General features: G+C 44.0%; 1 protein-coding gene across 2 annotated transcripts in view; it reads right to left on the bottom strand.

Moving 5' to 3' along the window:
* stxbp5l (syntaxin binding protein 5L) overlaps positions 1 to 27,120 on the bottom strand; it is a 583,450-nt gene that overhangs the window by 371,141 nt on the left and 185,189 nt on the right. For both annotated transcript variants that reach the window (XM_086006840.1, XM_086006841.1), the window contains exons 3-4: positions 20,859 to 20,940; positions 4,522 to 4,622 (exon numbers count right to left, since the gene is read on the bottom strand). In XM_086006840.1, the coding sequence (XP_085862966.1) occupies positions 4,522 to 4,622; positions 20,859 to 20,940 (183 nt within the window). The remainder of the gene's footprint in view (positions 1 to 4,521; positions 4,623 to 20,858; positions 20,941 to 27,120) is intronic.

Genomic DNA, 27,120 nt, shown 5'->3' with positions numbered 1-27,120 from the left:
TTTGCTGATGAATGAGAGTAGACTGATGGGGCAGTATTGGTCAGATAGGATTTGTCCTGCTTTGTGTAGATAGGACATACCTGGGTAATTTTCCACTTTGTTGGGTAGATGCCAGTGTTGTGGCTATACTGGAACAGCTTGGCTAGAGGTGCGGCTAGTTCTGGAGCGCAAGTCTTCAGCACTACAGCTGGGATGTTGTCAGGGCTTATAGCCTTTGCTGTATCCAGTGCGCTCAGCTGTTTCTTGATATCATGCAGAGTGAATCGAATTGGCTGAAGACTGGCTTCTGTGATGGTGGGGACCTCAGGGGGAGGCAGAGATGGGTCATCCACTCGGCACGTCTGGCTGAAGATGGTTGCAAACGCTTCAGCCTTATCCTTTTGCACTCACGTGCTGGGCTGTGCCACCATTGGGGATGGGGATGTTCATGGAGCCTCCTCCTCCCGTTAGTTGTTTAATTGTCCACCACCATTTATGACTGGATGTGGCAGGACTGCAGAGCTTTCATCTGAGCCGTTGGTTGTGGGATCGCTTAGCTCTGGCTATAGAATGCTGCTTCCACTGTTTAGCATGCATGTAGTCCTGTGTTGTAGTTTCACCAGGTTGGCACCTCATTTTTAGGTACGCCTGGTGCTGCTCCTGGCATGCTCTTCTACACTTCCATTTAACCAGGGTTGGTCGCCTGGCTTGATGGTAATGGTAGAGTGAGGGATACGCCAGGCCATGCAGTTACAGATTTTGGTGGAATACAATTCTGCTGCTGCTGATAGATCACAGCATCTCATGGAAGCCCAGTTTTGAGCTGCTAGATCTGTTCTGCATCTATCCCATTTAGCACAGTGGTAGTGGCACACAACACGATCGAGGGTGTCCTCAGAGTGAAGTCAGGACTTTGTCTTCACAGGGACTATGTGATGGTCACCCCTACCAATACTGTCCAGGACAGATGCATCTGAGACAAGTGGATCGGTAAGGACGAGGTTAAGTAGATTTTTCCCTCGCGTTGGTTCTCTCACCATCTGCCGTAGGCCAAGTCTAGCAGCTATGTCCTTCAGGACTCGGTCAGCTCGGTCAGTTGTGGTGCTACCGAGCCACTCTTGGTGATGGACAGTGAAGTCCCCCACCAGATTCTGTGCCCTTGCTACCCTCAGTGCCTTTTCCAAGTGGTGTTCAACATGGAGTACTGATTCATCAGCTGAGGGAGGACAGTAGGTGGTAATCAGCAGCAGGTTTCCTTGCACACATTTGACCTGATGCCATTAGTCTTCATGGGGTCCAGAGTCAATGTTGAGGAGTCCCAGGGCCACTCCTTCCCAACCGTATACCACTATGCCACCATTTCTGGTAGGTCTGTCCTGCCGGTGGGACTGGGCATACCCAGGGAAAGTGACGGAGGAGTTCAGGTTGCCAAAGGGAGTACCAACATAGACACAGTCTTTATATGTGCTTAATAACATGACACACCTATGTGGCTTTACTATGCCATATAAACAGGTTTCCCGTTAGACAGTCAGTGGAGACTTTAACATGGATGAGCGTGTGGGTTTGGGTGCGAGTGGGGGGGGGGGGGGGGGGGGGTTAAGTCCTGGAAAAATGCGAGCGCATCGGCAAGCCGACTCCAACCCGCTGACTTCCACATTTAACTCCAGTGCATTAGGCTGCATGCGCGCAACTCCCTCGGGAGAGGCAGGTTGTCAATTTCAATATGTTAATTGCTCAATTACAGCGAAATTGACATGGCTTTTGCAATTTAACTGTGGATCCATGAATTTCCCAGGCTTCCTGGAACTTGCAAGACGAGAACACTGCAGCAACTGAGGGTGCTGAAGACATGACCGGGAAGTATGACACCTCACAGCTGCTGTCTTTCCTGCTTGTATGAAAAGCTTTTTTCCACAGTATTTGAGAGGTTACTTTTACAAATTTGGGGGTTACTTTTACAACTTTGGAGGTGTCATCTACACTTTGGAGATTTGTATGTCTGATCAGCACTTTGGCACTCTGATATATCAGATCAGCATGGGTGTCGCTTGTGCTGTGTTACTTTGTACCTCAGATGAGGACTGAAATGACCAGCACCAGGAGCAGGAGCAGCACCAGCCTGATGCTCACAGACCTGCAGCTCCACAGGAGAGAGGGGATCAGCTGAGAGGAGCAGCTCGCAGGAGGCCATACCCAGCACACAGGGTCTACAGGCAGAGGATAAGCTTCCTCGACAAATCGGAACACCAGTGTCTGAGGAGGCTCAGGGTGTCGCGTCAGGTGGTGGCAGACATTTGCAACCTACTGGAACAAGACCTGCTGCCAAGTGGACCGGGTGGCCACGCTTTACCAATGGCTGTCAAAATTACCACCTCCCTCAATTTCTTTGCCTCTGGATCCTTCCAGGGCTCTGCCGTAGACATTTGCAGGATCTTGCAGTTGGCGGCCCACAAATGCATAAGACATGGCTTGTTTGCTAGGGCCGGCAATTATGTACACTTTTCCTGCAATGACGCCAGTCAGAATGAGTGGGTGCTCAGCTGTTGCGGCTCTGGCTGGCTTCCCACAGGTGCAGGGCATCATCAACTGCATGTATGTGGCAATCTTGCTACCGGATCCGCCGCCCCCCCCCTCCCCCGTGCGTCGTGAAGTTAACATCCAGCCCTCAGTTTTTACTCCAGAGAAGACAGTAAATAGAACAACTTACAATTAATGCCAAAATGAAACAGGTGCTGGGGCTAGGCAGAAGAGAATCATAAATACAATGCAAATTTTAATGACTATATCTGCAAAACGATATCCCCCAAGAACCCATCATTTGCATTTCTGGCCCTGTAATGTTTCTGTTGCTTTAGGTACATGACCGACAAGTAGTAATAGAAGCAGCAAAAATTTACTTATAAGCACTTATCCAGCACAGGCACGATGGGCTGAATGGCCTCCTTCTGTTCTGTATGGTATTACTATTGTGCTGTATGATACTATAGTTCTGTGGACTGTAGAGATGGTTCACCTTGGCCACATGAGACAACCTGGCTTAGATTTGGTCACTTTACCTAATGGTAATCTTCTAAGAAGAGTAGTTTTAACGTTCCATTAAAATTGATGGAGATGGTCTCAAATTTAAAGAAAGGCACTGCTCCTGTTGTTGCTACAGTATGCTGCATTTCTCAAATGGGGACTAGGGAATTTTCAGATCATGCATTGGCAACGGATAAACTGTTACTGAGTAATATTTCAATGTTGCTTTTTAATGATGTTTAAATGGACTCAGCACTGAGCATTTAGTAGAAGGGGAGAACTGGTCAGTGCTCAGTTGTGCTATCAGTTGGAATAGCATTTCTTAATCTTATTTGGTGGCAATGAAGTATCAAAAAAATATAATTGCATTCACATATTTAGATGCTTTGGAAAAGCTTAGCGGTATGATGAATCTGAAGGAACCAATCAGTTCATAACCATGTCGGCAAGCTACCAGTTCTCTGCTTTGCCTTCAAGCAGAATCTGCTGGTGCCACACTAGGTCAACTATCTGTACCAAACTTTAAAGTTAAAGCAGAATAAAAAAGAACCAGTGCAGCAGAGTTTTTAAGGTTAGATGGGGCTGGCAAACCTCCAATTGCTGATTTATCTGGGCTCATTCCAATCTTGGAAGATTACCTCCTTAAGCAGCATTGCCTTGTCTAGACTTAGGGGCCCGGGCACAGTCACAGGCTATATCATAACTTGATGAAAAGAATCAGACTGCTTTATTATCTGCCAATCCAAATGCTTGACTGCACTTAGAATACAGTCGAAATAAGGTACAGAACTTTTTGTCAAAAACAAAACAAAGTAACCCCTTTGAGGGCTTAATGAGTAAATATACCATGCAGTATTATTCTTGAGTTAGTTCATCTGTCTAAGGGCAGCAGTGGGACAGTACAAAATATGTTAATGTCCATAACTGTTGGGGGGGGGGGGGTGGATTCAGGGATCTGCTCCTGATGATTATCCAATGACCCCTGCTGCAAAGTGTGTAGGTTTGCATGACAGGAAACACATAATCAGACACAACTGTAATGCCTCTCATGATTATATCACCCATCAACACTCACACATGCCTAGACTCACACATGAAGAATGGCCATTTGAGCAATGTACTGGAGGACTGCTCGCATCAATGGAACTGTACGCTGCTCTGATTCACCGCATTCAGAGGAAAACCCAGAGACAAGTAAATAGCAAATTGCAGCAAAATTGAAAAGGAAAAACAGTAAGGCACAGATTAAAACCTTAACATATAGGAATAGCAATAGCAGTAAGGAGTAGCCACAATGCTGGCAACAAAAAATAATTGATATGTTAGCCTTGGTACAGGAAGAAAGTCGCATATGTATTCTGATTTTATGATAAAATGTCTTTGAACATAGGCATGTGAACATGATCATTTCAAAAAATCACAAACTATGAACCAAAATATGCTTGTATATCAGACATTGCTTTAAAAATTTTCTTGTTACGCCACGTCACAAAAATAGCAATATGAATGGCCTCTTACCGCTCTCGGTTGAATTTGAGTGAATGAAGGATTGCTGGACGCTTTTGTCGAAGATTCCATAGATGAAGTGTGTCATCTGCACATGCACTTACTAAAGCTCCCTGCAGAGATATGGAAAAAGGAAATGCATGATCAAATTATTCTTACTCTCCACAGGATAGAACGGCCCACTGAAGTTACTTCAATTACATGAGGGACTAGAGAAACTGGGCATGTTCTCTGTAGAGCAGAGAAGGTTAAGGGGTGATTTGATAGAGGTGTTCAAAATCTTGAAGGATAGAGTAAATTAGGAGAAACTATTTCATGTGGCAGAAGGATCGGTAACCAGAATAGGACACAGATTTAAGGTAATTGGCAAAAGAACCAGAGGCGACATGAGGAAAAAAAAATTCTTACACAGCGAGTTGTGATCTGGAATGCACTGCCTGAAAGAGTGGTGGAAGCAGATTCAATAATAACTTTCAAATGGGAATTGGATAAATATTTGAAGGAGAAAAATTTGAAGGGCTATGGAGAAAGAGCTGGGGAGTGTTCTTAATTGGATAGCTCTTTCAAAGATGGGCTGAATGGCCTTCTTCTGTGCTGTAAGATTCTTCTTCTGTGCTGTAAGATTCTATGATATATATATAGATCGCGGGGCCAGAAATTCGGGTCGGAGACTTCCCGCGGGGGCAAGCCCCCGACCTGCACTTACCTAGCGCGCTGGCCATTGTGCTGTGGGCCCGCATGGGATTCCAATCCTGGGCCTGCTCCAACTGCCGGTGCGCAGTGCTTGCGTATCCCAGGGGCACAGTTAGATCGAAGCGTCCCCTGGGATCACGTGGGCCATGGAGAGCCAATCGTAGCAGGGAATCTCTATTCATAGATTTGACAGGAAGACCTGTCAAATCTATAAATACAGATCAGCCCCAAAACATAACTAAAACTTCAAATAAATGTTTAAAAACCATCACATTTTAAAAATAACTATAAATTACAAAAAATAATTACTTTAAACAATAATTAAAATTTTTGAAAAATTAATTACAGTTTTTAATGGGGCTAAAAATAAACTTACCTTTCTTTAAAGTATTTAAAAATAATAAACCTGTGGGGAAAAAATGTTTTAATTTTACTTAATTCGCCACTTACCTTGTTAAAAGCAGGCCTTGCGACTGCTTTTTAAAAGCGTAGCTGCTGGAGACTTACCCTCCTGGAGAAACCTGTAAAAAAAACGGAAGTTCCAGGCGTACGCGCTGCCTCTCCCGCGCACGCGTTCGACCTGTGAACCCCTTCCTTTAAGGGAGTGGAAGTTCCGGTTTCCCGCGCATGCGCAGTGCATGCACGAAACCAGCACTTTCGTTGGGCCTACGCATGAGTACCCAGCACGTACTCACCCGTGGGGACCTGAATTTCTGGCCCATTATAGCTTCTTGTCCTGATTTTTTTCCCTACACTCATAAATTCAGGTGAGAGCAGAGGCACTGTTAAACACGGAAATCCGGAAGTTGCTGTCCGAGATGCACCGCTTCGCCGTTAGCTTAGGGTAAACCTCACCTCCCTCTCTGGCTCACCATTGAAATGCATTGAATGCCATGAAGTTGCTGTATTTGTGCAGTAGGTATGAATTAAACTCACCACAGAATGTCCATATCAGTCTAAGTACTCTTTTAACAACGTGATGAGTCTTAATTACTGCCAACAACTTCTCTGGCACTGAAAAGTACCTATTACAAGTGTGGAGTCTCATTCCTTCAGGTTTTAATTGTTAAATTGTTGAGTTTTTTAAAATGTAAAATTAAAAAGTTTTTAAAAAACATTTTTTCCTTCTTTTCTCTTCATTAATCTTTCTTTCCCTCTCTTTATTTCTCTTTTTATACCTGATTTGACACTGAGTTCAGCCCATCTAATTTACACTTCTTTCTCAATCCTTACGCTATTAATTTCACAATCCTTCAATCTGATTGGTTAAGGAGATCGGTTGCCCTGTTCACTCAGGTCCCAGATGCCCGGTTTCCTTCGCTGCAACATTATCAGTTTGCACTTTCAGCAACTAGCTATGCAAAAAAATTTAAAACCTAAAAGTGCAAGGTCCAGTCTAACTAACAGCAGATGCCGTTAGATGCCATACTACAACAAATTATGGCCCGTTGTCTTTAACGTAAAAAAGTTCCCGAGGTGCTTCGCTTGAAGACAATAGGGAACTAGCTTTTGTAAAGCTCCAAGACAAATCAAGTCAGTTACGTTAATTTAGGACAACACTAAGTTCACTATTGAGAAATCACTTTCTCTTTCTATCGCTTGGAGTTCAAAAAGTTTAATGTGCCTCTGAAACTAGTTATTCTGTATCAAATAATGGCACTCTGTTGACCGGCACTTTAACCATTTAGAACTCCAATATTAAACAGAAATACTGTGAACTCATTATAATGAGTATCTAAATACTGTTAAAATTAAGGGACTGCTACATATTGGCTGCTGGCCATGCAGAGTCTACAAGCTGACATTGCCCATAATTTGAGGTCAGCTAATGTACATAATTTAGATGGTTCTGCCACATCGTTGCACATGATATGGTGGGGCAGTACTGAGGTTGTGAGGACAGGTGATTGGATGGCAGCAACTGTTAAAGGGCTGGAGACTGCTTTAAAGTGGAGACTTTAAAAAAAAATCACAGTAGGAAGAATGGCATAGTTCACAGATCGGGGATTGAAGGCCATGCAGCAGGAGCTCCTGTAATAAAGGGTGCTCCTTTGTGGAGGAGAGAGCAATTTTTAACTGAGCCTCCTTTGAAGCATCCATTATGGGAGTTGAAGTGCTCAAAGCAATTCCAGGTTGTACGCCTATGCGCAGTGCACATCAAGCACAAGGTAGGTCTCAGGCCTCCACACCTCATAATATGAGGCTCTGACACTTAATAGCAACCTCCTGCACTGAAAATATGGAGCTGCAGCACCTGAAGCACAGTGCTTTGGGTACCTCCAATCTAATTACTGGCGCTTAAGAGTACTAAATGTTCCCATTTAAAATTAGTGCTCAAAATGTTAAATTAGCTGGTGAGCAGAATATGTTTTATTGAATGTACAGTAACCAGCAGCTATTATATTCAATGATATATGCTCTATTAAGCATTTTGTAATGTATATACCTTTACGGAGGGAACTATTTTTTACAGCTCATGTATGCTGCAGTCTGTGTCTTATTATACACAGACACAACATTGGCGACAAGGCAAGTTCGAACCTACATGCAACTCTGCATCACCTCCCGGGGATTCGTTCCTGGAGATCAGTGGATTGGAGGTCAAGGCCAGAGACTCGGGCGTCGACCACGGGCAACCGCCCAGTCATCCAGCAGAGACTCGAGAATTGCGAGGGAGGCTGTCGAGAGCCAGGCTTGGCTTTCCAGTCGAGGTGGTCCAGCGAAACGGGCTGGCAACAGGTAGTGCGCAGACCCTTCCCGGACAGCGGCAGGCTAGAGCCCGACCGAGCGGCACAGCAAAGGGCCGAGCAGCGTCGACGGGGGAGAGGGCAGAGCGCACAGGGCGCAGCCGGTGTTCAGGGGCCGAGCAGCGTCGAAGAGAGGGAGAGAGAGACGCGCAGAAACCCGCAAGGCGCTGCCATTGCCACGAGGACCGCCAAGAGCAGCGTTGGCAGCAGCGCAGGAGAAGCGCGCGAAACCTACAGGGCGCCGCCATTGCCACGAGAGCCGCCGGGAGTGGCGTTGGTAGCAGCGGGGGAGGGAGGAAAGCGCAGGAGACGCCATTTTAAGCCATTGGGAAACGCCATTTTAAACCACACCCAAAATGCCGAAGAGTGGCAGTATCACCGCATTTGACAATGAAGTCGAAGATTGGACTACATATGTCGAACGAATAGAGGTGTACTGCAAGGCAAATGAGGTGTCAGATGACAAGAAAGCGTCGGTATTGTTAAATTTAATGGGTGCAAAGACGTATGGGTTATTACGAAATCTAGTAACCCCAACGAAGCCAATGGAAAAGAGTTTTGAAGACATAGTAACTATACTACAGGAACATTTAAACCCCACACCGCTGCTGATAGCAGAAAGATTCAAGTTTCACAAACGGAACCAGCATAAGGATGAAAGCAATGCTGATTATTTAACAGAACTGCGCAAACTATCGAACACTGCCAGTTTGGAGCGGGACTGGCAGATACCTTAAGGGACAAGTTTGTGTGTGGGCTTCAAAGTGAAGGAACCCAGAAACGGCTTTTATCTGAAAAGGACCTTACGCTGGAAAAGGCTTTCAGCATTGCGGTATCATATGAAGCAGCAGCACGGGGCGCTGCAGAGATACAACAGAGACCACAAGAATATGGCACAAACGAAATGTCATATGGAACAGAGAAGCGCTATCGCTGCGGCAGAACAACACACGACCAGAATGATTGCTGGTTCAAAGACAAAGTGTGCAGACAGTGTGGAAAAGTAGGACACATAGCACGAGTCTGCAGGTCGGGAAAGAAAACCAGCAATAAGAAACCTATCAAAGGAAAGTACAAGAAGGTACATAAGATGACGGAGAATAGTTCAGACGAACAAAAGAGTGATAACGACTCCGAAAGCAGGGCACTAAGTTGTCTGAAACGACATAATGTGATCACAACGGAGGATCACCGAACCATTTGGGTCACTCTCAAGATAGCAGGAGTCCAGGTAAAGATGGAATTGGACACAGGATCAGCCCTAACAGTCATAAACCGACGGGACTACGAGCGGCTATTCTCACACATACCCTTGAGAGACACAAAAATTATTTTGAAGATGTACACGGGGCAAAAAGTCTACCCCAAAGGAAAAATGAGGGTGATCATTATATATAACGGTAAGGAAACACCAAAACTAGACCTGTATGTATTGCAAGATGGAGGACCACCATTACTGGGACGTGAATGGATCCGGAAAATACAACTGGATTGGCATTCCATACAGGCACTGACTGTGGCTGACAAAAAGGATGACGACGTCACACCTGGGCGACTGTCAAAGATCCTAACTGACGCGAAAGAAGTGTTCCAGCAAGGACTCGGAACACTAAAAGGCATGACAGCGCCGATTAAAATTGAAGAAAACGCTGGAGAGTCTGGAACGTTCAGGTGTACTGTCCAAGGTAGACTGGAGCGAGTGGGCTACACCCATCGTCCCTGTGATGAAAAAGTCGTTGAGCAGCACGCCTGGGGAACCAAGGAAGGTTTGCATCCGTGGGGACTTTAAGGTAACAGTGAACCCGGTCCTTCACACCGTACAATATCCACTTCCGCGGATTGAAGATATTTTCGCCTCGCTATCTGGAGGGAAACGCTTCACTAAGATTGATCTGGCCTAGGCGTATCTGCAAATGGAGGTAGAAGAAGCATCAAAAAAATACCTCACAATCAACACCCATAAAGGTCTCTACCAATACAACCGGCTGGTATTCGGGGTAGCATCAGCTCCGGCTATTTGGCAGAGGGCAATGGGACAAGTCCTGAAAGGGATCCCAGGGACCCAGTGTTATTTGGACGACATCCTGGTCACGGGCGAAAATGACAGTGATCACCTTGCCAACCTGGAGCAGGTGCTCACTAGATTGCAGGAATATGGGCTCCGAGCTAACCGCCCCAAATGCGAGTTTTTTAGAAAACAGATCTCGTATTGTGGCCACGTTATCGATAAAGAGGGGTTACATAAGTCCCCAGAGAAGATTGAGGCAGTAGTCAAGGCTCCAGCACCGGAAAATGTGTCACAACTGAGGTTGTTCCTCGGGCTGGTAAACTACTACCTTAAGTTCTTGCCAAATTTGTCTACAATACTACACCCACTGAACACCCTACTGCAAACTGGGGTGCCATGGAAGTGGAGTGATGAATGTAGATGAGCTTTCCAGAAGAGCAAAACACTAATCACATCGAAAGAGATATTGGCCCATTACAACCCGGCATTACCAATTCGGTTGGCATGTGATGCGTCACCCTGCGGCATTGGAGCGGTGCTGTCGCACAAATTCTCGGACGGCTCAGAGAGGCCAATAGCCTTTGCGTCACGATCACTAACCTCAGCCGAGCGTAACTACGCCCAGATTGACAGGGAGGCCCTCAGCCTAGTGTGGGGAGTGAAAAAGTTCAATCACTATCTGCACGGGCAGAAATTCACCTTGCTGACTGATCACCAGCCTCTTGTCTCCATTTTTAATCCGAAGAAGGGCGTTCCGGTGATGACTGCGCAACGACTACAAAGATGGTCACTTTTTCTAGGGGCGCATCACTATGAGATTGAATATAAGGGCACGAAACAGCATGGAAATGCTGATGGGCTATCACGCCTGCCACTGCCTACTGCGGAGGAAGCACCAGCAGTGGATCCTGTCGAAATATTCCATTCGACTATAGTTGAATACCTACCGGTAACTAACGCTTGTATCGAAAAGGAAACCCAAAATGACCCGACACTGTCTCGGGTATATGATTTGACGGTGAAGGGACGGCCAGCACATGGCGACTCACTGTTGCCAGCATTCTCGACAAGGAGAGAACAGCTGTCAGTGTGCCGGGGGACCTTGATGTGTGGATCCCGAGTGGTAATTCCACCCAAGTTAAGGGATAGAGTGCTCAATGAGCTTCATGAGGGTCATCTGGGAGGGGTAAAAATGAAAAGCCTAGCCAGGGCTTATGTGTGGTGGCCGGAAATCGATAAACAAATCAAGGACCTGACCAAGAGCTGCTCAGGATGCCAGAAAGTCCAAAATGCGCCACCACAGGCCCCTCTACACCCATGGGAGTGGCCCTCATCTCCATGGCAACGGGTGCATATTGATTTTGCTGGTCCATTCATGGACTCAATGTTTTTAATAGCCGTGGATGCGCACTCGAAATGGCCCGAGGTCATCAAAATGTCCTCCACCACCACAGAGAAAACTATTGCAGTCCTACGGACCATTTTTGCCAGGAATGGCTTGCCAGAACAGATTTGCTCCGACAACGGACCACAGTTTGTGTCCGAAGAGTTCCGGAGGTTCTTGAAAAAGAATGGGGTAAGGCATTACACATCCGCCCCATATCATCCAGCCACAAATGGATTGGCTGAGAGGTTCGTACAAACCTTTAAGAAGGCAATAAAGGCTATGTACAATGACAACATTCCGCTGCAGCACAAAGTGGACAATTTCCTGTTCGCCTACCGGAATGCGACACATGCAGTCACCAACCAGGCCCCAGCCATGATGTTCTTTAACCGAAGGTTAAGATCTCACCTGGATTTGCTCAGACCAAACGTACGAAGAGATGTTGAGAGTAAGCAATTCCAGCACATCCACGAGAAGCCAACAAGGAGCTTCAATGTAGGGCAACCAGTCTTGGCCCGCGACTACCGAACAGAAAAATGGCAGCCAGGAACGATATGCACACGGCAGGGCCCACTAATGTACACAGTGGACGTTGAGGAGAGCATCGTGAGACGCCATGCTGACCAGATCCTAGAGTCACAGGAACAAGTCAACCCCATGCCTCGCCCATATGTACCTGGTGATGAACCCGACGTACAGGTCGCATCTACCCCAGAAACAGTAGCATCGGAAGCTGATGAACCAACCGACGACAGGGGGCCAGAATCGCCTCCGCACCAAGAGCAAGACACTCAGGAAAGGTGCTATCCAGAAAGGATCAGGAAGCCTCCCCAAAGACTGAATATATAAATAGACTATTTTCAGCTAATGTTGCATGTTAAAAGTGTTAATTGTAATTAGTTTGATATTTAATTGTTAAATGAGTGTTATGGTACTGTTAATCTAAAAGGGGAGGAATTGTAATGTATATACCTTTAAGGAGGGAACTATTTTTTACAGCTCATGTATACTGCAGTCTGTGTCTCATTATACACGGACACAACACATTTTAAATTCACTACTGAAGGTTAGAACAATAAGTAAAGCTGACACATTAGTCTTCTTGGCCCCCTACTGTCCATCCTGTCAGGAGCGTTTAATCTTTGGGATGAATCTTCCTTTATTCTGAAGAAGTGACCTCATGGTGCTGACTAGGCATTCTGCCCAGCAAAGTGACCCTTTCAGAGCAATCCCTGGATAAACTCAGGAGGTCTGCAGATGCTTCATCAATTCTCAAGGGTCACATCTACCTGGTCCCCAAATAACCCTTTTGCCACAGAAAGACAGTGGCACCAGGCTTTTCTAGTTGAAGTCCTGAAGTATGTAGCAACAACAATGGATGATCGCACTTCAAGCTTCTGTCCTTCCTCCAGTATCTGTGGCAGTAATGTCAAATTTACTGGTTCCTTATTGTAGCTTAGCTTAGACTCCAACTGAGAAACAATACATGTAGAGCAGAAAGAACAAAGAGCTTGCATTTCTAGTGTCTTTCACATCATCAGGATCTGCCAAAACATTTCATAGCCAATTAATTACTTCTGAAGTGTAGTCACTGCTGCTGTGTAGACAAACATGGCAGCCACATTACACACATCAAGGTATGACAAATAGCAATAAGATGATTGACCAGTTAATCTGTTTTGGTAGCGTCGGTTGTTTATATAGTCAAAAATAATGATGGCCTAGAAATCTGGTCACGCCCAGAATTGGGTGCACAGGAGCAAGCCTCACACCAGTTAATATGTATGCAGACCGCATGCAATATTTGTGCTGCCTGCTGATTTTAATGATCCAAGCGTGCAGCCAGCGCTACCCGTGTAACTCATTGGCTGGATATTGTGCATCTATGCTGCCATTTAAAAGCAGCCAGCACCTCTTAAAGGGGAGGTGCATTCTAGCTGCAGAAACCTAGGAAGAACTTGCTTAAGAGATGGCTAAAGGAGGGTGCGAATGGATAGCAAGGTTTTCCCAAGCTGCGTTGGGGACCCTGGTACAGGCATTGGAGATGAGGAGGGACATCCTCTCTCCCCGCCAGGGAGCAGTAAGGTCTCCACGCATCTAATTAGCAGATAGTGGGGAAAAAATTGCTGTGTATGTCAATGCCAGAAGCATTGTACTGTACCTAGGACATGGCTACAATACCATAAGAAATGTAATGATCTAACTAGAGTTATTAAGGTAAGAAGATTGCTCTCATACTCCCTGCTCACAGTTGCACAATTAATTACAATACTGACACCACTCACGAGACTGCCTTCCCCCAATATCCTGCACTCTCCTATAATCAAAGCACCACACTTCACTACATTCCCTTCTCTTCATACTCACACACTCACTACTATTACAACACTCACTTACCCACAGCTCACATCACACAGTCAACAATTCTAACATGATAGCCACATTCTCTCAAAACTTCACAAGACTCTCACTAACACACTCCCTTCTTTCTTGGAGAAGGTGGCACACAACAGCAGGCACTATGCACGACTAGCCTCAGATGCTTTCATCACCCACTTCTTTCTCTCTCTTCACACCACAAGCTAATCCTTGTCACACTCTTTCATTTCAGTTGCTGAGAATGTCTACAACCCTCAGCCAGTCAAGGAAGAGGAGTCCAGCCTTTTGAAAGATGCACTGTCACTTGTAAGCACCAGCTCAGATACTGACACCATGTGGACTTTAGAGACTAGATTAGAGGAGGTATCTGCACACTAGTGTGCAGGAGCAAGGCAGGAGGAAAAGGACACCAAAGGTGCCAGCTCGCCAAAGGGCAAGGTTGCATACTTGTTCTGCTGCAGCGGACTCAGATGCTGACTTTGAGGGGCCCAGCCTACCGAAAAGGCTGATGGGCATACAACGGGAGAGGCTAGGTACACTAGCCAGCCTGCCAAAGAGCTTGTACAAAATATCGCAGAGCATGGAGGGATCCAGCTCCAACTTGGCTCAAGGCTTTACGCAGATGATGGTGACAATTATGTCCAATATGCCCATCAACACCACAGTGGAACCCACCATCATGGAGCCTCTTATGACAGTTCCTACAGTTTCCATTGCAGCACAAGCTGCCACCATGAAAGCTCAGACGGCTGCTATCTAGGCTTTGGAGACCGCTGTTGAATGGGCTTCCAAGGCATCAAGTCACTCCTGCACCTAGTTCTCGCGCAGAGCCCTAGGAATGCTAAGGTGCCACCCCAGGAGAGTGGCCTTCGCTCCATGGGAGAGGTACCGGCTGTCTTCTCTCAGGATGACAGCATGTCTACTTCACCGCCGGATACTCCACCAGTGCCTCTGTTAGTGCCACACAGCCAGCCGGCCCAGACAACTGCAGCCCATGCCAAGATGCTACAGTCTGCAACGGGGTCCTCTAGGCCCTGAGCCGCTTGAGGTCATCCTACAAGGCCATCTAAGGTGTCCTCAGTGGAAGTTCAGCAGCCTTCCACCTCCCAAGATGAAACCACTGGGGCAACACTTTGCAGAAACATGAGGATAAGAAAATGAGCACTTAAGACATACACTAAGGGATTACACAAGGGTGATTAGTGATTTTTTTTGTCAATGGTGACATGATTTGTGAATATTTGTTTGATGAATTTGGGTTTTGTTCTGGATTTGGTGTTGGTGTTTGTTTTTGTAATGAACTGAGGGCAAGACCCATAAGTCTAGAGTAATGGAAAGCAATCGGATTGTGGTTGTAACAAAAGTGGTAAGGATTGTGGGGCTGTTGATGGAATGGGGAATGGAAAAGTTGATTTATGTGACACGCTCCTCGATGTGATAATCTCTGACAGCTTGGGCAGGTAGGGGCTCTGGGGGTCGTTGCCTCTCACCCTCCTCTTCCTCCTTCATTTGTTGCTGCCCAGGTGATGGTAAAGGCTGGTCCCTCATGATGGCCAAGTTGTGGAGCATGCATTAGACGCTGAGAAATCAGCATCCCCACTCAGGGATGTACTGCAAAGCTCCTCCAAAATGGTCCAGGAAGCGGAAGCATTGCTTGAGCATCCCAATTGTTTGCTTAACAATGTTCTTTGTAGCAGAATGGCTCTCATTGTATGCATTCTCTGCAGCTGTATGCGGGTTCCAGCCTGCAGCTTTGCGGCCCGATTGGAATAAAGGCAATGCAGAGGACTGCCGCAGAATGAAAGAGTCATGACTGCTGTTGGGATAGCGGCACAGACCTGCACGATGCACTGCCAGTGGTCATAAGCCAGCTGTACGTTGAGGAAGTAGTATCCCTTTCGATTGATAAAGATGCCAGATTGGTGATAGGGAGTATGCAAGACAATGTGTGTGCAGTCAATGGCACCCTGTACCCTGGGGAAGCTTGCCAATGCTGGCAGAACTTAGTGCTCTTTCGTCCTGCTTCACTCTGGCCATAGAGAATGATAAGTAGGTGTTCCTCATGGTGTAGAGCCTCAGTGACCTTCCTGATACATCAGTGTACTGCAAACGGTGAGATGTTGCTGATATCACCAGATGCAGCTTGAAAGGAGCCCATGACTTAAAGGTTGTGGGCCATGATGTGGCTGCAGCAGGTGACGTAGCTCAGTGACAGCCTCCTTGGTGAAGCAAAGGCACCTCATACATTGCTCCTCCATGGATATAGCCTCCTGCGCAGTGCCCTTTTCTCCTCCCACTTCTGACAGCTTCTCTTCCTTTTTGGTGTTTTCCTTGCTGCTCCCCCTCGTTCTCCAGCCCTGAAGACAGCCCTATGAGACCACCCATGTCTGCACCCAAACTATTGCTGGAGCAAACAACAATGTAGCAAAATCTTTCTTTGTGTAGACAAAGTGAACTTTCCATATTCATAAAATACATTTAAAAACATCCAGAACACAACCAGCAGCCTGAAATGAGAAACCAGCAACTAAACTGTAAGTTCTACATGATCCCTTTAAATAGCACTAGTGAGAGGGCCTTCCTGCCAGTTAGCGCACGTTGTGTTGTGGGGGTCAGCACATGACGAGTGAAGCGCTGGGACGTTTGAAAATGGAAAACGGGTGCTGAAAGACGTGCAGGACCCTAATCTGAATTAATTATTCTGGGCTTTAACTGTCGCCAACACATCTACCTTTACCAATATGGTGGGCAGTACACTTCTCGCTTGCTCCCTGCCGGTCATATTGAGAGCTTAGTAGGCCAGTTAGTGCCTGAAACACGGGCGCTGAACAGCTGAATTTCTAGGCCAATGTCTTCAAGGCAGAAGGAGCAAATTTGGGCGGGGGGGGGGGGGGGGTGGGGAGGGAAAGAGTAACAAAAAAGCATTGATAATCTGAATTTTTTGAGCAAAGAAAATAGAAGAACCAGAGAACATGATTATAAAGTAATGTAACCACAAATTCCCTAAGTGAATAACTTCTTCATACAGATTTAATGATGTGTGTTGTAGTTTTCTACCCAGTGCAGTGGGTAATTAACCAATTGAAACTTTCAAAGGGAATTAAAATTGATTCTTTGTTCAACATATAGTTTAGAGGGGTATGATTTTGGGGTTAAAAAAGACAAAAAAATGGAATAGAGCCTAGACAATGCAACGAGTTAGATGGGCTAAATGTAATGCTTTACAGTGACAAGACAAAACAAAGTGCTTTAATAATTTTCGTGTCCCCTAATCAGCACAAAATATGTTGGAACATCATAATAACCACAATAGTCGCATCACTTTCCAAAGTAATTTTTAAAACGATCCCCTATATTTATTTTAAGAACAAGGGCTTTTACACAAGAACATAAGAACTAGGAGCAGGGATAGGTCATATGACCCCCCCCCCCAAGACTGCTCCACCATTCAATAAGATCATGGCTGAAATTTTACATCAACTCCACTTTCCGCCCGATCCCCATATCCCTTGATTCTCTTAGTGCCCAAAAATCTATTGATCTCAGTCTTGATTATACTCAATGACTGGGATAGAGAATGCCAAAGATTCACAACCCTCTGAAGAAATTTCTCATCTCAGTCCTAAATTGTCAACCTAGAGACTATGACCCCTTGTGCTAGGCTCTCCAGCCAGAGAAACAGCCTTTCAGCAATCTACACTGTCAAGCACTCTAAGAATTTTATACGTTTCAATGAGATCACCTTTTATTCTTCTAAACGCCAGAGAATATAGGCCCATTCTACTCAATCTCTCCTCTTAGGACAGTCCTCTCATCCCAGGAATTAATCTATAGAACCTTCATTGCATCCTCTCTAAGACAAGTATATCCTTCCTTAGGTAAGGAGACCAAAACTATACACAGTACTCCAGGTGTGGTCACACCAAAGCCCTATATAATTGCAGCAAGACCTCCTTACTCTTACACTGCAACCTCCTTGCAATGAAGTCTAACATACCATTAGCCTTCCTAATTGCTTGCTGTACCTGCATGTTAACTTTGTGATTCATGTACAAGGGCACCCAAATCCCTCTGAATCCCAAAATTTAGTAAGTCTCTCACCTTTTAAAAAATATTCTCCTTTTCTATTCTTTCTACCAAAGTTGATAATTTTACACTTCCCCACATTATACTCCATCTGTCACCTTCTTGCACAATGACTTAACCGGTCTATATCCCTTTGCAGCCTCTTTACGTCCTCTTCAGATTACTTTCTCATCTAGCTTTGTAACGTCAGCAAACCTGGATAAATTACACTCGGTCCCCTCATCTAAGTCATTGATATAGATTGTAAATGTCTGAGGCCCAAGAACTGATCCTCGTGGCACTCCACTAGTTACACCCTGCCATCTTGAAAATGACCCATTTATCCTACTCTCTGTTTTTTGTCCATTAACCTATCCTCAATCCATGCTACTACATTATCCCCAATCCCATGAGACCTAGCTTGTGTAACAACCTATTGTGTGGCAGCGTATCAAATTCCTTTTGAAAATCCAAATATACTACATCCACTGGTTCCCCCTTATCTTTCCTGCTAGTTACATCCTCAAAAAACACTAATAGATTTGTCAAACACTATTTCCCTTTCATAAAACCATGCTGACTCTGCCAAATCATACTGTGATTTTCCAAATGCCCTATTACCACATCGTTAATAATAGATTCTAGCATTTTCCCTGCTACTGAGGTCAGGCTAACTGGCCGATAGTTCCCTGTTTTCACTCTCCTTCCTTTCTTGAACAGCAGGGTTACATTTTCTACCTTCCAATCTGCGGAAATCGTTCTTGAATCTAGGGAATTCTAGAAGGTCAAAACCAGGGCATTCCACAATCTCTGCAGCCACCTCTTTTAAATGCCTAGAATATGGGCCATCAGATCATGGGGATTTGTCAGCTTTTAGTCCCATTAATTTCTCCAGTACTTTCTCTCTACTAATATTAATTTCTTTAAGTTCCTCACTCTCATTAGATCTTTGGTTCCCCACACTTTCTGAAATGTTCTTTGTGTCTTCTACTGTGAAGACAGATACAAAATATTTGTTTAACGTCTGCCATTTCCTTATTCTCCATTATAAATTCTCCTGTCTCTGCCTCTAAAGGACCCACATTTACTTTTGCTAATCTCCATTTGTGCATACTTGTAAAAGCCTTTACAATCAGTTTTTATATGTCTTGCTTGTTTACTCTCATTCTATTTTCTCCCTCTTTATCACTTTCTTGGTCAACCTTTGCTGATTTTGAAACTCTCCCAATCTTCAGGCGTACTCCTCTTTTTGGCAACATTGTAAGCCTGTTCTTTTAATCCAATACAACTCTTAACTTCTCTAGTTAGCCACGGTTGTACCACTTTTCTAGTGGATTTGTTTTCCTCAAGGAAATGTATATTCATTGAGAATTATGAATTATTTCTTTAAATGTTTGCCATTACTTATCTACCATCATATCTTTTAATCTAATTTCCCAATCTACATTAGCTAACTCGCCTCTCATACTTCCGTATTGGGCTTTGTTTAAATTTAAGACCCTAGTTTCGGACTAATATGAAATGCCATCATATTATGATCACTCTTCCCCAGAGGATCCTTTACTATAAAATTACTAATTAACCCTGTCTCATTACACAATACTAGATTCTAAACAGCCTGTTCCTTAGTTGGTTCCTCAACATATTTTTCTAGAAAACTGTCATGAATGCATTCCATGAACTCATCCTCCAAGCTACTTTTGCCAATTTGGATTGCCCAGTCTATGTGAAGATTAAAGTCCCCCAGGATTATTGCATTACCCTTTTTACATGCTCCTCTAATTTGCTGATTTATACTCTGTCCAACACTATCATTACTGTTCGGGGGCCTATAAACTACTCCCACCAGTGTTTTCTGCCCTTTGTTATTTCTTAGCTCCACCCATACTGATTCTACATCCTGATTTTCTAGGCTAAGGCCCTACCACACTACTGCCATTATCTCATCCTTTATTATCAAGGCTACCCAACCTCCTTTTCCATTTTACGTATCTTTTCTACAAGTCAAGTACCCCAGAATATTTAGTTCCTAACTTTGGACACCCTGCAACCGTGTCTCAATAATGGCTACAAGATCAAACCTATTTATCTCTATCTGTGCCATTAATTCATCTATCTTGTTACGAATGCTTTGTGCATTCATACATAGCACCTTTAATTTTAACTTTTTACTATTTTTCCCTGATGTGGCCGTAACTGCTAATTACCATCTGCTGCTGTGGAGGCTCAGTCATTGAGTATATTCAAGACAGAGATTGATAGATTTTTGGATATTAAGGGAATCAAGAGATAGTGTGGGAAGGTGGAGTTGAGGTAGAAGATCAGCCATGATCTTACTGAATGGCAGAGCAGGTTCGAAGAGCCGAATGGCCTACTCCTGCTCCTATTTCATATGTTCTTATAATCCCAAATTAAAGGCACTTAGATTTTCATAAAACTATTGTGCTAAGTATCAGTGATTTTAATTAGGGTGCAGGTGGAGAAATTTATCAGTGAAACATTTGAAATTACATGCAAAGGAAATAAGAATGGTGACCATTTACACTGCAGTGACTCATGACAATCACAGAGCTATACAGTTAATGATGGTCACTGTGAGGACTTTGTGATGTAGATTACTCTGCTTTAAAAAGGCTTTGTGAAGATGTTCTCCACTGAAGAGGACAGATACAAAAGATGCATGGAGAAGGGAGAACTAAAGGAAGGTAGGAAAACAGTAACAGAAAAAAAGCATGTTGTGTATATGGGTGGGGAAGATCGACTGTAAATTTATGATGCCCAAGGCCTGCCATAGCCATTCTCTAACTGTTCTCAGGTGGGCTTCTGGGGTGGTCAAGGAGCCTGCCAAAATTATTTGGATGAGCTGATCTTGCAAATCCGGCCAGGATGAAAAGCGATGGATTTTTCCATCCTACTGCATGTCTACCAGCATGGCCAATCAGAATATTCAGGCCATGATCTCTGCACATAAGCCATCTAAGTTACACAGAATCTTTTAAATGTATGCCATTATATGTCAATGATTCTCTGTATTTATCCGAAATCGGGCAACTGAGTATTATTAGCTTACCTCATTGATCAGGAACTGAAGCTGCAGCACAGCTGCCCCACTATCATGTTGGCAGTAGCAGTCAACGCCAGGACGACCGAGTCTGATAGAATATGAGTCAAGGAATCTGCTATTAACTGTTCACACAAAAAGCATTCAGGAAATAGAACCACCAGCTTTAAAGCAATGTTTATTTAAAACCAGTTAATCATTTCAATTGATGTGGGTAAAAAATTGAAATTTCTTCCAATTGCAGCTTGTGTTGTTGGATGCATTTTCTGTTCATTCAGAACTCCTTCATTCAATTCTAACCAAGTACCTAAATCTAATTTAGGATAATTGCCAAAGTAGATGTCAAACATACTCATGAGTTCTGCATAAAACTTATATATAAAGGGCTGTTTAAAAAAAAAACTGGCCTTTCACCTCTGGGATCTGGGTTCAAGCCTAGCCTAAACATAGAAGATAGGAGCAGGAGTAGGCCATTCAGCCCCTCGAGCCTACTCCGCCATTTAATGAGATCATGGCTGATCATCCAAATTCAGTACCCTGTCCCTGCTTTCTCCCCATATCCCTTTAGCCTTAAGAAATATATCTAACTCCTTCTTGAATATATTTAATTAATGAATTGACCTCAACTGCCTTGTGTGGTAGAGAATTCCACAGGTTCACCACTCTCTGGGTGAAGAAATTCCTCCTTATCTCAGTCCTAAATGGCTTACCCCTTATCCTTAGACTGTGACCCCTGGTTCTGGACTCCCCCGCCATCGGGAACATCCTTCCTACATCTAGTCTGTCTAGTCTTGTTAGAATTTTATAAGTTTCAATGAGATTCCCTCTCATTCTTCTAGACTCCAGCGAATATAAGCCTAATCGACCCAATCTCTCCTCATACGTCATTCCTGCCATCCCAGGTATCAGTCTGGTGAATCTTCGCTGTACTCCCTCCGTGGCAAGAACATCCTTCCTCAGATAAGGCGACCAAAACTGCACACAATACTCAAGGTGTGGTCTCACCAAGGCCCTGTACAAGTGCAGCAAGACATCCTTGCTCCTGTACTCGAATCCTCTCGCTATGAAGGCCAACATACCATTTGCCTTCTTAACCACCTGCTGCACCTGCATGCTTACCTTCAGCGACTTGTGCACAAGGACACCCAGGTCTCGTTACACTTCCCCTTTTCCCAATCTATTGCCATTCAGATAATAATCTGTCTTCCTGTTTTTGCCACCGAAGTGGATAACCTCACATTTATCCACATTATACTGCATCTGCCCAATCACCCAACCTGTTCAAATCATACTGGAGTTTCTCTGCATCCCCCTCACAGCACACACGCCCACCCAGCTTTGTGTCGTCTGCAAATTTGGATATTACATCTAGTTCCCTCGTCTAGATCATTGGTTCTCCCTTATCTATTCGACCAGTTACATCTTCAAAAAATATCAGTAGATTAGTCAAGCATGATTTACCTTTTGTAAATCCATGTTGACCTGTCCGATCCTGTCACTGTTTTCCAAGTGCTCTGCTATTACATCTTTTATAATGGACTCTAGCACTTTCCCCACTACCGATGTCAGGCTTACCGGTCTATAATTCCCCGTTTTCTCTCTACCACCCTTCTTAAATAGCGGGGTTACATTAGCTATCCTCCAATCCATGGGAACTGTTCCAGAGTCTGTAGAATTTTGGAAGATGACCAGCAATGCATGTACTATTTCTAGGGTCACTTCCTTAAGTACCCTAGGATGTAGATTATCAGGCCCTGGGGATTTATCGGCCTTCAATCCCGTCAATTTCCCTACAAATACTGATTTCATTCAATTCCTCCCTCTCATTAGACCCTATGTTCCCCGACATCTCTGGGAGGTTATTTGTGTCCTCCTTTGTGAAGGAGGACAGAACCAAAGTATGTATTTAATTGGTCCTCCATTTCTTTGTTCCCCATTATAAATTCCCCTGATTCTGACTGCAAGGGACCTACGCTTGACTTCACCAATCTTTTTCTCATATCTATAGAAGCTTTTACAGTCAGTTTTTATGTTCCCTGCAAGCTTACTCTCATAATAGGATGAAAGTCTCTGTGGGTTGTAAAGGTCGTACTTAAAAAAGATTTGTGTAATCTGAATCCACAGCATAAAATTGGCACTCTTGCCCATAGACGCTACAAGATGTCACACTGGTGCAATCACAACCAGGATGCTTGGTTGAAGCTCAGACACATTGTTAGGGCAGAGTGCAAGTTGCATCCTACACCTAACTATCCTTGCAGCTGGCACTGAGTTACTGAAATGGGAAGTTTTCCAGTCCCCAGCACTAATATCCTTCACCTGAATGAGCACAAAAAAGGTAAAAAAGTATTACCTAAGTTGCCGTATGTTTAATTCAAGGGACATCATGATAAATACATACGTCATTTTGTGCATCCCCTGCATTAAATATATGGTTAAATAATGTGCATGATTTTTGTTGATGGAATTGGCAATATTTAGTTATTCTAATATTTATTGTGTACTGAATAAAGTCAAACACGTCTGCAAATTCACTAAAAATGGGAGAAAAAATCTCTAATTTAACCCAGTCTCAGTGCATTAAGCAGAAAATTAACTCACTTTGTTAATTTATTAAAGCTGTAAATAGTAATGAGATTCAATAAGAGACACAAACAAATATAATCACAGTTTATGGTGACAGAGTCTGTCATAATGGCATTGTAGATTTGAATTTCCCATTATACATTGGTTACAGCACAGGAGGAGGCCATTCGGCCCGTGCCGGCTCTCTGCAAGAGCATTTCAACCAGTCCCACTCCCCCGTCCTTTCCCCGTAGCCCTGCAAATTTTTTTCCTTCAGGTACTTATCAAATTTTCTTTTGAAAGCCACAATTGAATCTGCCTCCACCACCCTCTCAGGCAGCGCATTCCAGCTCCTAACCACTCGGGTTATGCCATGTAATTCAGTACAATAATAATTACTAAATACATAATCCTACTTCTATTAGCTTGATGCTTTATAAAATGTTCCTAAAACCAATATTTTACTTAATCACTTCATTATATTTTATTCCTTGAATCTTTCCGTATTGTGCTCTCATGATAATATTGCGTCATTCATAAAAAAAAATCTTATTTACATTTCTTCTACAAAACATTGTTGTGTTTGCAGGTAGAAGCACTTGCTCATCTCAATTGTCCAAAAATTGCAGTCAAAATAACGGCGAGGGTAATAGCGCTCTCGCTTATTTAAGTGCAAATGCCACAGCAACTTCAGGCGACTGCAGATGCGCGATTAAATGCGGAAATCGAGAAGTTGTTGTCAGAGATGCGCCGCTCCTCCTTTGGCTTTGTGAAAATGGCATCTTGGTGTCTGGCTCCCCCTTCAAATGCTTTGAGCAGTGTAAAGTTCCTCTATTTGCACTGTAGATACAAAGTAAACTCACCACAGAAAGTTAGGGCTTGTCTATTTCAGACTAAGTACCGTTTTAACAGTGTGATAATTGTTAATTATTGCCAGTCAACCTCTCTGGCACCAAAAATTAACTATTATAAGTGTGGAGTCTCATTCCTTCAGGTTTTAATTGTTGTTGGAATTTTTATTTTACTTTTTCTTTTTTCTCTCTTAATCCAATCTTTCTTTCACTCTCTTTATTTATCTTTCTGTACCTGATTTAATATTGAATTCACCATTCTAAATTACACTTCCTTGTTTAGACCCTGTGCTGTTAATTTCAGAATCCTTCAATCTGATTGGTTAAGAAGATATACAGTTGCTTGCCCTGTTCACTCAGATATCAGATGCCCTGTAGAGGATACCATGTCGGTTCCATTTCACACTTCTATCAACTTGCCATGCAAAATATAATGGAAATTAAACGGGCAAGGGAAAGTCCAACTGACGGTGGGCGGCGTTCGTTGACCAGGTTACAGAACTTTTTGCGCCAATATGTATGGTGGGGAATTAACTGGCTACAGTGGTCAGCTGTGTACAAGCATGCATTACTCAGTTTTATAACATCTTTAGATATACTGGTTCGTATGAAATTTCATAGAGCTTGGTAACAGATCTTTGGCACACTATGATGGCAAGTTGTGCATGTTGTCTATTACCATTAAAGTTACCTGTTCTATTTCTAACTTCATTACAGCAAAATCATGTCAGAAATGCATGAAAGTAATCCTAGCACTTACATCAGATCTAAAACTTTAACAATTGCACAGCCACAATGTCACATCTAATCTAAATGCTTCACATTCTAAATGTGTAAGGAAATATGACCTTCTAAACAAATCTTGATGGGATATCTAACAAAGCATCAGTGATGCTTAGATAGTCCTCCTGTCACATTGGAACTGCTGCTACAGCACAAAATGACTTTAACCAACCTTGGCAGTTAAAGCAGATTGAGTACGATTGTTTTCATTTTGTCAAGATAGAAATAAGGATTACAGCACCAGATTTGTGTTTCCAAAATATTAAAGGACATTTATTTAATATATTTAAATTGTAAAGTATATCTGTAATTGCAGTTTATAAAAGCCTTGAAGCTCTTTTTACACACATATTTAACCCTTTAATTTTCTAAGGAAAATCCATGGGTTTCCAGTGTCCTGTTCCTCCCTCCAACGGTCTCCACTATTTTTATGGTTAAAAACCTTCATTTTTCATTCCTCAAGCTATCTTGCTCCCTCATCCCAAAAGCCTCTTTAGGTTTGTAAGGTACAAATTTTCTTCAAAAAAATTAACTTTCTGCCCTCTATGACATTCATTGCTGGCCCACTTGCAGGCTTCCTGTCAGTCTGTAGCTGCTTATTGGGATCACGATTGTGTGAGTGAGTGAGTGAGTAATAGTATTCAATTTAAATTTCCTCGCCCTCTGGCTTTGAGTGGAATTTAGTACATAATCTAAAACATGAATTTGTTGGCTCTCTGGGGGATTTAGTTAAAAAGCTCATTATTCTTCTATAAATTTAACTCCTCCCTCCCTTCACCTTTTTCCTATTCCCCATTCCTTACTTCCCCCCGTCCTTCCACTCTCCATCCTCTTCCCTTCCCCTCAAATTTCACTCTCCTTTCCCTTTTCCACCTTCCTTTTTCTCTTGCCTCCCTGCTAACTTTCCCAACCCATCCCTCTGCCATCTTCACTCTCCTCCCTTCTCCACCCGCCCACTCTTCCCCCTTCCATCTCTTCTCCTCAATCCACCATCCCCTCTTATCCCCTTCCATCTATCTGCCGTACTCCTCGTTCCCCCCCCCCACCACCACTCTTCATTCCTTTATCCCTCCTCCGCAACTCTCTCTCCCTCTCTTTACCATTTACGCGAGCAAATAGTCCTAATCACATTTACCTGCTCTGTTCCCATTTCCCTTTATCCATTTTCCCTTTATCCAACTGTCCAATCTAATCTTGAATGTTGACATGGGGGGAATTTTAACCTGAAGGGAGGCAAGAGAAAAAGGAAGGTGGAAAAGAGAGAGGAGAGTGAGATTTGCGGGGAAGGGAAGTGGATGGAGAGTGGAAGGACTGGAGGTGAGGTAGGGAGGAAGGGGAGAGTAAGGAATGGGGGATAGGAAAAAGGTGAAGGGAGGGAGGAGTTAAAATTATAAAAGAATAATGAGCTTTTTAACTAAATCCCCCAGAGGACCAACAAATTACTGTTTAAAATTAAGTAATAAATTCCACTCAAAGCCAAGATTAAGTAATAAATTCCACTCAAAGCCAGTCAGGAGTTGCCTATTAACATATGCTAATCGCTTAATTGGAGTGATATTTCAACTAACTTTCAAATTTTTCAGCTGAGTTTCCTTGACACATCCAAACAGCAGTGTTTCAGGAGGCTCAGGTTGTCGAGTCAGGTGGTGGCAGACATCTGCAGCCTGCTAGAAGATCTGCTGCCTGCTGGACCTTGTGGTCATGCGCTACTAGTAGCTGTCAAAGTCACCACACCCTCAACTTTTTAGCCTCCAGATCATTCCAGGGCTCTGCCGGAGACATATCCAGGATCTTCCAGTCGGCAGTCCACAAATGCATAAGGCAGGTGACTGCTGGGCTGTTTGCCAGGGCGGGCAATTATGTGAACTCCGCCTGCAATTACATCACTCCATCAATGAGCAGCTGGTGTGCAACCATAAAAAGATATTTATGCAGGTGTGCGCAAGATTCCCGGGCAGCTGCCATGATGCTTTTGTCCAGTGGCAGTCCACACTCCCTGACGTCTTCGGACCTGCAGGCAGACTTAAGGGGTGGTTGCTAGGAGATAAGGGATACCCACTTCAAACTTGGCT

This window comes from Somniosus microcephalus, chromosome 14, assembly GCF_052327205.1.
Source record: "Somniosus microcephalus isolate GS21.2 chromosome 14, FLI_Smic_1.0, whole genome shotgun sequence".
NCBI classification, from domain to species: Eukaryota; Metazoa; Chordata; class Chondrichthyes; order Squaliformes; family Somniosidae; genus Somniosus; species Somniosus microcephalus.
The sequence above is the reverse complement of the archived record's forward strand: the minus strand, read 5'-3'. Positions and strand labels throughout refer to the sequence as shown.